General features: G+C 37.6%; 2 protein-coding genes across 2 annotated transcripts; both read right to left on the bottom strand.

The window, feature by feature from the left end:
• Nucleotides 1-2,381: 2,381 nt before the first annotated feature.
• On the bottom strand, nt 2,382-6,700 carry LOC121948656 (gamma-crystallin S-1-like). The gene is made up of 3 exons (XM_088083704.1): nt 5,954-6,700; nt 5,606-5,848; nt 2,382-2,731 (listed from the first exon to the last, which is right to left on the bottom strand). Exons 1-3 carry the CDS (start codon nt 5,960-5,962, stop codon nt 2,459-2,461), a joined length of 525 nt encoding a protein of 174 aa, XP_087939830.1. The 5' UTR covers nt 5,963-6,700; the 3' UTR covers nt 2,382-2,458.
• A 139-nt stretch (nt 6,701-6,839) lies between these two features.
• On the bottom strand, nt 6,840-10,538 carry LOC121948922 (gamma-crystallin M2-like). The gene is made up of 3 exons (XM_042494462.2): nt 10,387-10,538; nt 9,264-9,506; nt 6,840-7,315 (listed from the first exon to the last, which is right to left on the bottom strand). Exons 1-3 carry the CDS (start codon nt 10,396-10,398, stop codon nt 7,040-7,042), a joined length of 531 nt encoding a protein of 176 aa, XP_042350396.1. The 5' UTR covers nt 10,399-10,538; the 3' UTR covers nt 6,840-7,039.
• Between the last annotated feature and the right edge of the window lie 290 nt (nt 10,539-10,828).

The raw sequence follows: 10,828 nt of genomic DNA on the forward strand, positions 1-10,828 counted from the left end.
TGCCATGTGCCTTGCCCTGTGTGATCCATCCAGCTTTTTGAAGACTCCCACCTGTCACATATATAGTGAATGTGAAATGCAGACTCTGCACGTGTCATTCATATTGTAATAGCCAGGAATCTTTGGCGTTTGTGCTGCCATGTTGCCCTGAAGAGATGTTTAGGAGTTGTGTTTGTACAGGTGAGAGCTGACAGGATGTTTGGGGCTGCTGTGGCGTTGTGGCATCGTGTTTTTGTCATGAAACGGTCCCGAGGTCTTTGTCGTCACTGAATGGATGGTATGTGTTTTTGTACCTCACCCAAAATTAAATGCCCTTGTATTTTGTAGTGTATGCTCATGTGTGGATGGTGCATCAGTGGAGCTCTTGGTAAAGATATTTTTTCGCTTTACCCTCTTTGGCTTTGAACTGACACTTAAATTTCCAGAAATATTGTCATACAACAATATTATTTACAGCTCCTGTATTTGTTTATAATGTCTTTAACAGTAACCACACCGGTTACACATCTTGTAAAGGTTGTGTTTGAAGATATTTTACCAAATTTAAATGATCACATTAGTCTCATGAGAGTATTTGTGTCTTTTGTGTCCTTAGCAGGTTAGTTTGACCTTGTGTTGTTTATTATTTCAACTCTGCCACTGCCCTCTGGTGGAGGGGCTTATTTTTTGTCTAAATCATACACATAACACAGTGACTACACAGTGCTTAACCCTTTAACACCTGGAGCAACATCCATTTTGTTATGCTGCAGTCAGACGCCTTTCACAACAATTTAAACATCTGAAACTAGGGAAGAAATGCCCTGCAAAATGAAAAAAAATAATAATAAAAGGTGACGAGAACAGCCTGAGAAACTGGGGGGGTTATTAGATGTTATCAAAAAATGTAGTATAACAAATGCAATTCTTAGAATTATATATGACAAAATTAAGTTAAAGAATTTTATTTTACCTCTTTTTTTACCTCTTTATTAAGGTCATTTTCTTCTCTTTTTTTATTGTAAGTCTTTACTTATTTCTTGCTAAATTTTGGGCCATCTTTTGTCAAGTTGCTCATTGTCTTCTCGCTATGTATTTGAAAGAAATCCAGGAGCAAGTACGGTGGGCGGCACACTGTATTAAAAGCTCCCAGTAATTTTTAACAGTGCAACGTATCGATCTAATAGAGATCTTCGTCTGCCATTTTCAAATTATCATCACGAAACAGGACATTTTGCTCACGGTTAGAATTATTTCAGTGATCCGGAGGTTTTTGAATTATCCACAGAGGTTTCTTCCTCTCCATAATATACAGACCAGGTGACTTTAAACGCTAAAAACTAAAGCTGTTTCACGTTAAAAAAGTAAGTGTTTCTCGGACACTCTACATGCAGAGTTGCTGCTAACTACAGTGGTTGATCCGAAAACGTGAATGTTCGTATCTAGAAACAGTGTTTGGTTTGTCCATGCTGGGCTACTGTAGAAACATGGCAGTGCAGCACAGCGATCTTCGTGGACGAGGATCCGCTCCCTTCGTAAATATGAACGGCTCATTCTAAGGTAACGAAAACACAACGATTCTTATTTTCAGGTGATTATACGCTAAAGGAAACACATCTCATTATATTATATTCCATTTCTGCCAATACATCAGCCAAAATCCTTCACACTGGACCTTTAACCCTTCAAAAACCAGATCAGTATCACTTTTTTTTACTGCTGTCAGGCGCCTTTCATAAGTTAACCTTTGAACCTTGAGCAAATTAGTGCAATTCCTTTCAAAAACAATGGGTAAAAAAATGCATTGAGCAACTTTATAAAAAAATGTTTTACAAACTGAAATTAGATTTTGGAAAATTGTTTTTAAAAAGCAAGTGGAAAATGTCTAGGGAAAAAAAAGAAAAAAGCTAAAGAAATCAGAATTACATATTTAAAATTATTTTACAGAACTATTATAATTTTTTAAGCTTTATCCAAGTAATTTCCTTTTTTTATTTTTATTGTTATTATTCTATTTTTATTTATTTAATTTTACAAATTTGTAGGTAATTTTCTTGCTGTTTTTTTCTAATTTCTTGCTAATTTTTGGGTTATTTCTTCTTGCTTTGCTCATTGCCATCCTCCCATGTTTTTAAAAGAAACCATGCCAGTTTGCACAGGTTTTAAAGGGTAAATTGTATTTTCAGTCAAGTCAGTGAACAGTGAGAGGGGGACCAGCAGACAGACTTTCCTTCAGCTCTACAATAGATAACGCTTGAGCCTCGGTGTGGTGCGTGTCAGCGCTTGCAGGATTTTATTCAAGCCTCTGATGAGAGTCAGGATGTCGGGCCATGACCCCGTCACATCCTCGTGAGAAAACATGCCCTCCAAACGCAGAGAGCAAGAACAAAACTGAATACAACTGAGCACTGACGCCATTTTATTCAGCGTGTGAAACAAGGCAAAGAGTAGACATTTAACAAGAACCGTTTTTCTGTCATTAGAGATCCATGAGTCGCCTGATGGAACCAATCCGGGAGTTGTTGCCGCTCCACTCGTTGAAGCTCTTGTACTGGCCGGGCCTCAGGTAATAGTGGCGTCCCCTGTAGTTGGGCTGCTCGTACATGAGCCAGTGGCCGTCCATCACGTTGCAGGAGTTGAAGTTGGACATGCGGAAGCGGTCCATGACATTGGGGCAGTTGTCTGTCAGCTCCAACATCTCACCTCCCATGTCGAAATGCTCGTACAGCCTCATCTTGAAGCTGCCGCTGTGCTGCAGAGGGTGGGAAAGTCAAAGATCACAACTAAATATAATTGCTGGTTTTGGAACGTCACTCAGGGGTCTAAATTTTAATGTCAAAGATAATTAGGACGGATTAAAAGCAAATTAAGCTGCTTTAAAGGGTTCGTTCAACATTTTGGGGGCTAAGTCAAGTGTTAGATGAGAAGACTGATTCCACACAAGGTAAAATTTAAAGCCGAAGTCAAAAATACATATTTCTCCTCATGCCTATAGTGCTCTTTATCCATCTGGATTGTGTTGGTATGGGTTGCTGAGTGTTGTAAATATTTGCCGTGGAGATGTCTGCCTTCTCTCCAGTAAAATGGAACTAGATTGTACTCGGCTTTTGACGGTCAAAGCACCAAAACAATACATTTGAAAAACTCAGCAGTCAGCTCCGAAGTGTCGCCGCTTTCGCAGTGGTTTGCGCATAAGAAAGCTTCCTCTCGCATCTGCATGATTAGCCACTCGTCCACATCAGCGGAGAACACAGCCAGACAAAACCGGCTGCAGCGTCATTTTACACAGCAAGCTGAACTTTTTCAACTTGAGGGAAAATTTCACATGACGCTGTGTTGCCATTAACTGTTGATATTGTCGTTACTGAGACACGGAGCTCCATGCAGCCTCTGCCTCAGAGATCCGTGAGAAAAGCTTTAAAGTTACACGGTAACCTCTGAAAATACTCTTGTGTCTTGTGTAGTGAAACCTAACCTAATTTCAGTTGGTCTTTTATTGTGGGACCTAAACAGCGGAGGTCGTGTGATGTGCTGTGAAGAGTGTTTGTTGGTTCACTCTGGTTCAATACGCAGTCTGCCTGTTTACGTCCGGCTTTCTGTTGTATTTCACTGGAAACCACAGTTGTAAGCACAACCACAGCTGGGTTTTTTACCGTGTTTGGTGTGAACACACAGTTATGCCACTAACACTTTTTACATTTTTGGTGCTCCCCAGCGGTCCATTTGAATGAAACGTTCAGGGTATGTTGCTGGTATCCCTTAAGACATTTTCTATAAGTTTTGTGACGATTGGTCGTACAGTTGTGGAGTTAGGCTGCTTAAATATTCCTTGATGTGATAATTATTGAAGCAAGGGCAGATGAGGAGCAGAGGAAAGATTTCCAGCTTGACTTTTGTCCTTTTTGTGATCATATTCAGTCATTTTATTTTATTTCAGATTTCCCAAATCTCTCCTGGAGTACCTTTTTTTCTGCATGCTTTAGATCTCTCTCTGCTCCACCGCAGCTGATTCAAGTGATCAACTCATTATAAACTCCTGAAGTGTTAACAAGCTGATCATTTGAATCAGCTGTGTTGGAGCACAGAGAGATCTGGGAGAGATTTGGGAAAAACTGCCCTAAGGTCATTTGTTCTGGGTACATTTGAGATAAGGAACCCAACTTAAAGGTTTAGAGGCAGTAAACCCCTTTGATACCTGATCTCTGTCACAAACATAAGGCAATGGACACCCAAAATAAGCACACACAACAATAAAAGAAAAATGATAAAAAACCAAACAAACAAACAAGGAAATAGCTTCAAAAAGGGCTTTTTTTTTTCAAATGAAGTAATTAAAATATATGTAATTATAATTAAATAATTTATTTCAAATAGTTTCCCTTTTTCTGTCTCTCTTTTTACTGTCTAATTTTTATTTTACATTTTTTAATTTCTAGTTTATTTTCTTGTCAGTTTGTCTCTTGCCAAGTTGCTCGTTGTCTTTTTGATGCCTCTGTGCTGCTGTGACAGGAGGCACTATTTTTGGGTTGTCTGTCCCATTCTTGTGAATGCAATATTTCAAGAGTGCTCAGAGGGAATTCCTTCAAATTTAGCACAAATGTCCAAAATTTTCAATTGTTACACACTTAATTCACTATAAGCACACTCGCACTCCTTATGTGGTTACCAGCGGCATTATTACCTGCTGCTGTCTTTAAAAGTTTCATTGGCAGGCAACCAGTTCCATCTTGCCGCTTTGACAAGTGACGCAACCAGTTCACTTTAAACGTGGATGCAGCGTATAATAACCACCGGTGCTGTCTGACTGCATTCTCATCTGACGCCATCCGTGAGCTTGTGGACGCAAAAGGTGGCTTTTGGTGTCACACTCGTATACACTCGCTATTTGATGAGTTCAGAATGGTTGAGTATGTCTAGTTAGCCATGTTTTCAAAAGAAATCAAACCAATTTGCTTAAGATCAAAAGGTTTAAATGCTTGTGAAAGGCGTCTGAACAAGACCATAGACTTAAATATGGACGACATGACAGCTCCCCCAAAGTGTGGCTGTTCAGTCTTGATTGCCCCCTGGTGTCTGACTGCAGTATAGGTCATAAAGCCCGCTCCTTCATGTTAGTGAATGGACAGAGACCAAACTAAAAACTCAAAGTACACGCTAAATACATTTTTCCTTAAGATGGTTTCTGTCTCTGAAGGTAGTTCTCATCACCCTGATGTTTGTTCAAGTGTTTGTTTTTACGATACATTTGGTTTTAATGACTTAATAAATTATACAAAAGGAAATTTTTGCCGTGATTGACAGCCGTGATATCCAATCCCTGCACTCGCATTCAATGGAGCTGCTCGTGATTGGTCTGACGGGTGTTTTGGCGGGAATTCCCGCACCAGATATCGCTACTGCCCAGATTCAGGCTCTCAATGACATCACCCTCACAAGATGGCAACGCCCATACCTCGTATATTTTAACCTCACTTCAGCATAGCAGGGGTAGGTGGGGGCGTGTCATCCATTTTTATATACAGTCTAGAACATAACACAAGAAACTGATGTCGATCCAGTTTTAAAAGGTTAATGATGATCATATGACAAAGATAAAAATAAAAATATGATTTTAGGAAGGTCTCACCGTGGGGATCATGCGGCAGGACCTGACACAATCATTCATCCCGGTCAGGCCCAAGTAGTCGGCGTACTCTCCCCTCTTCATGAAGTACTGCGTTCCCATGTAGCCGGGGCGGTCGTAGATCATGAACATGCCGCTCTCCACCCTGATGGAGCGGCAGCGGTCGAACATGGAGTGCAGGTCAGCGCAGTCGCTCATGCACTCATAGTGCCGGCCTCCAAAGTTCCTGTCCTCGTAGAAGATGATCTGACGGAGAAGTATAAATGAGATCAACTCTGACAATCGCAGTGACTCACAGAGAGCCTTTGGTTGGACAGTGTTTTAATTTGTAAAAAAAAAACAGACACAAACCTTTCCCATGATGCCGTTCAGACTGCTTCACGTGTTTATGCTCACAACAAAAAGAGTCCATTTTATACAGAAACAGGTGCTGTCGTGTGTGTTGTTATTTAAATAAGATCCACGGTCAGCAGAGACCCTACAGGAGTCTTCCTACTCCCGTCAGTCGAGTCCTCTGTTTGGGTTGAACACACAGCTTCTAGTAAGAGCCGCAGTGTGGACAGGTGCTGGAACAGTCAATGCTTTTACCATCTTCTGTTTGTTTTTTATGGGGTTGCTTTCATATATTCATGCAGTATATAAGAAACTGGAAATACATGTAAACGTAGACAGATAGTCATGTGAGTAAATAAAATACAGTGTTTTCTAAATATGTTCTGTACTGTGGTCAGTGACACATGAATGGGGTGAACAGTAGCCCCATTATCTCTATAGATGCTTCCTGTCGTTCAGACTGTGAATGGACTGACGGACTGACAAAAAAACAATTGTTTTTTCATTTTCTGAAACTGAAGCTGTCCTGGGTGTAAAACAATAAACAGATTTTTTTTTTTAAAAAAAATTACAATTTCATGTTGTTTTTCATTTTAGGATTTTGAAATCAAAATCAAATTACTATGTATTCTTTGTTTTTCTAATACTGTTTCTGAAAGGAAAGTTCAAAGACCAAAATGTACACAGACCACCACCAGATTAAAACAATGGAAGTATTTTTTTAAATGTGGGAAAACAGTCATTTAAAGAAAATAATAACAAAATATAAATAGTTATGTTAATGCTGCAATTTCCTCTTTTTTTTGTTTTTGTTTGTTTGTTTTTTGCCCAAAGTTGCTTTTTTTATCAGCCAGATAGACAACTCCAGCAATACCAAAATATTTATTAACAAGCACAAAGAAAATAGTTTACAATAGATTCATTTATTTAGTTATTTAAAACAATATCATATTGATACGTCTTTAGCCGAATGAAACATCCCACTCCTTGATGTACCACGTATTTTATTAACATTACCACAAAGAGATGCCATTTAGAGGAGGAAATGGGTGTTTTGGATGAAACTAGGTGAATAAAACCGAAAGCATCAAGAGAGATTCCTGATTAAAACTCTGTGATTCTGCGGAAGGACCCGGTGGTGGCGCAGGTGGCCCCCCAGTCACTGAACTTGCGGTACTCTCCGGGCCTCATGAAGTACTGCCGGCCGCGGTAGTTGGGGTGCTCATAGAGGGTCCAGTAGCCCTCCATGACGTTGCAGGAGTAGATGTCCCGGCTGCGGAAATGGTCCTGCACCGACTCGCAGTCATCGCTGAACTCCATCATCTGACCCTGGAAGTTTGGGCGCTCGTAGATGCGCAAGCAGTAGGGGCCCTCGCTGGTCTGGAGAAACGTAATAAAGTATAAAGTTAGAACAGGAACGACCGCAGAGCTTTTCTGTCTAATTTTGTCTTGAATCTCCCTGAATAAAAATATGAAATATATAAAATACAGGGTAAGAGGCAGGACAAAATAAAGTTTAAATGATTACATCCTTTATTCAAAATTTAAATGCTAACATAAGGTAAATGCATGAAAGAGATCATCTGATTATGTTGGGGGTAAGGACAAATTTAATTACAAATTTAAATGTTAATATAAGGAAAATAATCTCGTGGTTATATCCTTCTATTGATTATATCCTTTATTCCAAATTTAAATGTTAATCTAAGGCAACATAATGAAGGATTATAGGTTTATAGGGTTAGGACAAATTAAAATCCTTTAAAACCTCAGCAAATTGGTTTGATTTCTTTAAAAAAAAAAAAAACACGGCGTGAAAGGCAAGGAGCAACTTAACAAGACATGGCTCACAAATTAGCAACAACAACAAAAACAAAAAAAGTGAAAAAGTTATAAGAAAATTCCCTGAAATTAAACAACAGAAAAGAAAATGATACATTTAAAATAAAAGCAAATAAGAAAATTACCGTAAAAAGTGCTGGGAAAAATCTCTATATATTGATTTTTTAAAACTTTATATTGATTTTTTAAATTTTTAAATGGATTTTTATAAAATTTTTCTTGCAATTTTTGGAAAATATCTTACCAAGTTGGTCATTGCCTTTTCCCCCCATGCTTTTAAAAGAAATTAAACAACTTGCTCAGCTTTCAAAGACTGAATGGCCATGCAGCGTGACTGAGCACAGCTGTGTTGAATCTGCTCATCAGGAGCCGGCAGGGTCAAAGGGCTGAAGAAGTTGTTTACTAAAAAACTTTAGTGTCACTTTCTTTTAAAGAAAGTCAGGAATTAGTTTTTGAAGACTATTGTACATGTTTATTACCAGATTTTTGGAAACAAATCACAGCTCTTGTTCACACACTCACTTCTGCTTGCCTTTCGCCTTTTTTTCCTTTTTCCTCAGTTATTTATTCATTGTTACTCCCATTGTTACTCTAACAGGTGTGTATAGTTTCCCCTTTTTCTCATTTTATCTTATCTTATTTTTTTTGGCACTTAATCACTTTTTTTCTTCACTTTTCTCCTGCAAAAGACTCTTCAGCTGCTGTAATGTGAATTTCCCTGGTGTGGGAATCACAAACTCTTAAATTATGTCATCTTATCTGTAATCTTATTTTCTAAGCTAAATGTGATATATTTATAATTTTTTATAAATATATATATAAATATATATATAAAAAACAGAACAAAGCACACACTGAGGAACTTAACCCTTTGAAATCTGAGTAAAGGTAAATTGGCCTTTCTTTCCCCCAAAAACATGGTGATAAGGCATTATGAATCTTAAGGAGATATTACCCAAAAATTAGAAAAAAACAAACAAACTGAAAATTAGAAAAAAAATACAAAGAAAAAAATAAACAATAAAATGACCTAAAAATTGTGCTTTTATATTAACAATTATAAATTTGTAAAACACATTTAAATTATGATAAATTAATATCTAATTATGATAATTATAAATACAGTTTTTCGACATTATTCCCTAACTTAAAAAAAAAGAAAATCCTATTCCAAATCTAATAATTTCTTGCTATTTGTGAACACTTTAGCTAAGTTGCTCATTGCCTTTTTTCCCCACGTTTTCACAGAAATTAAACCAATTTACTCAAGGTTTGAAAGTTTGAATACTTGTGAAGGCGTCATAACGCAGCACAAGAAAACTTATGGAAATCCAGGTGTCAAAACACAAGCTGCTACTGGGACACAACATCTTTTTATGCACCTATAATCCCCAATAAAACATAATTTAAGTGAGAAAAAGAGCTCGTTAAAGTAGCATTGATTCCTCTTCTTCACTGTCTCTGTATGAAACAAATATGTACTCACATAAGAGAAGGTACGGCAGGAGCGGATGGTGTCATTGTAGCCCATCCAGCGCTGGTAGTCTGGGTAATCTCCTCTGGTCAGGACATACTGGTAACCAGTGTAGTTGGGCTTCTCGTACAGCACCCAGCAGCCGCTCTCCACCTTGATGGAGTTGCAGCGGCTGAAGTGGGGGTGCATGTCAGGGCAGTCGGTGTCGCACTCATAGGAGCGGCCCTGGAAGTTTCTGTCCTCATAAAATGTGATCTGAGAGCAGGAGAGAGAAGCAGAGGCTCAGTCTCAATAACAAACACTGATCAATAACTGATCAGTCACCGATCCATCACATTTATCCTTCTGATATTTACAATATAAACCTCCCACAACTTGCTTTGGCAACACTGTGCTCACTTACAGTTCTATAAATCAAAGTATTATTATTATTATTAACATTAATAATAATAATAATAATAATAATAATAATAATAATAATAATAATAATAATAATAATAATAATAATAATAAGCATCTGTTATACTTCACAATAAAACACTGAAAAGTGAATCAGTGATACAGATTCAAGTATGCTGTGATTATGTTTAGGTTTTACAGGATGCAGGATTTTATTGTATTTTTTGTGAATTTTATTGTACTCTATTTTATGATCATTTTTGACTTTTGCCAATAATAATAATAATGATTATTATTATTCTTATTATTATTATTATTAAGCTGATGTAATATTTCATATAAATCACTTTAAATAATGCATTGATAAATATTCAAAGATGCTGCGATTATTCCTAGGATTTTACAGGATGTAGCTGTTAGATTTCACATTTTTTAAAAAAAACATAAAAACTATACAGCAACTTACTGTGAAAGCAATACAACTGATGGCCAGTAATGTTATTAATGTTTTACAGTGTACCAATAAAGAGAAATTTCAAACATATGAGTGCATTTGTCACGCCGCCGCTGTATGACATATAGAAATGATGTAATTTACAGATTTACAGTGTGTTCATTCTTTAGTTTTGCACATTTTCTTTGTCATAAAGCCAGTTAGTCTCCTTATGTCCTGCATTGCACTATATTTAAGGTTTCTACGCAGACTTATAAAGACATTACAAAGACAAACACATACCTTACTACTCATCCTGCAGAGAGTGCCGGAGCCAGTCACCTACTGAAAAATGGTGGTCTCACAAAGTGACACCAGCGCCCCGCTATATAAACCTCAATCAAAGGTTTCACAGATCCCACTTTAGCTGTTTTTTCAATGAGCGGGGATTTAACGCGCTGGCATCTCTGCCAAAAGTCTTGATCCTGGGCATAGAGCAAAAATCCCTGAATCATCAACCTCAAAACTCCTAGCAGGCAAATTACTGACCCGCTGTGCCCTCTTTATTGATATGGACATCAGAGAGACGTTTTATCCACTAATCCGTCATCAAGTGGATTAATCTTTGCAGGCAGAATGTCAGAAGTCATCACAAAACAACGCGGCCTTTAACCGTTTGTTGAAATTGAAAACAGCAAAAAAATTTTAAAGAATCTCTATATATCAATGAATTTATATCATGAAA

Source organism: Plectropomus leopardus, chromosome 10 (assembly GCF_026936395.1).
Source record: "Plectropomus leopardus strain MGB_pleo_1.0 chromosome 10, ASM2693639v1, whole genome shotgun sequence".
Lineage (NCBI taxonomy): Eukaryota > Metazoa > Chordata > Actinopteri > Perciformes > Serranidae > Plectropomus > Plectropomus leopardus.

Bases quoted from the DNA above. Each gene is read 5' to 3' on its own strand.
- LOC121948656 (XM_088083704.1), bottom strand. The intron at 2,732-5,605 runs GTGAGACCTTCC...CACCCTCTGCAG, and splicing joins CCTGCCGCATGATCCCCACG to CACAGCGGCAGCTTCAAGAT.
- LOC121948922 (XM_042494462.2), bottom strand. The intron at 7,316-9,263 runs GTGAGTACATAT...ACGTTTCTCCAG, and splicing joins CCTGCCGTACCTTCTCTTAT to ACCAGCGAGGGCCCCTACTG.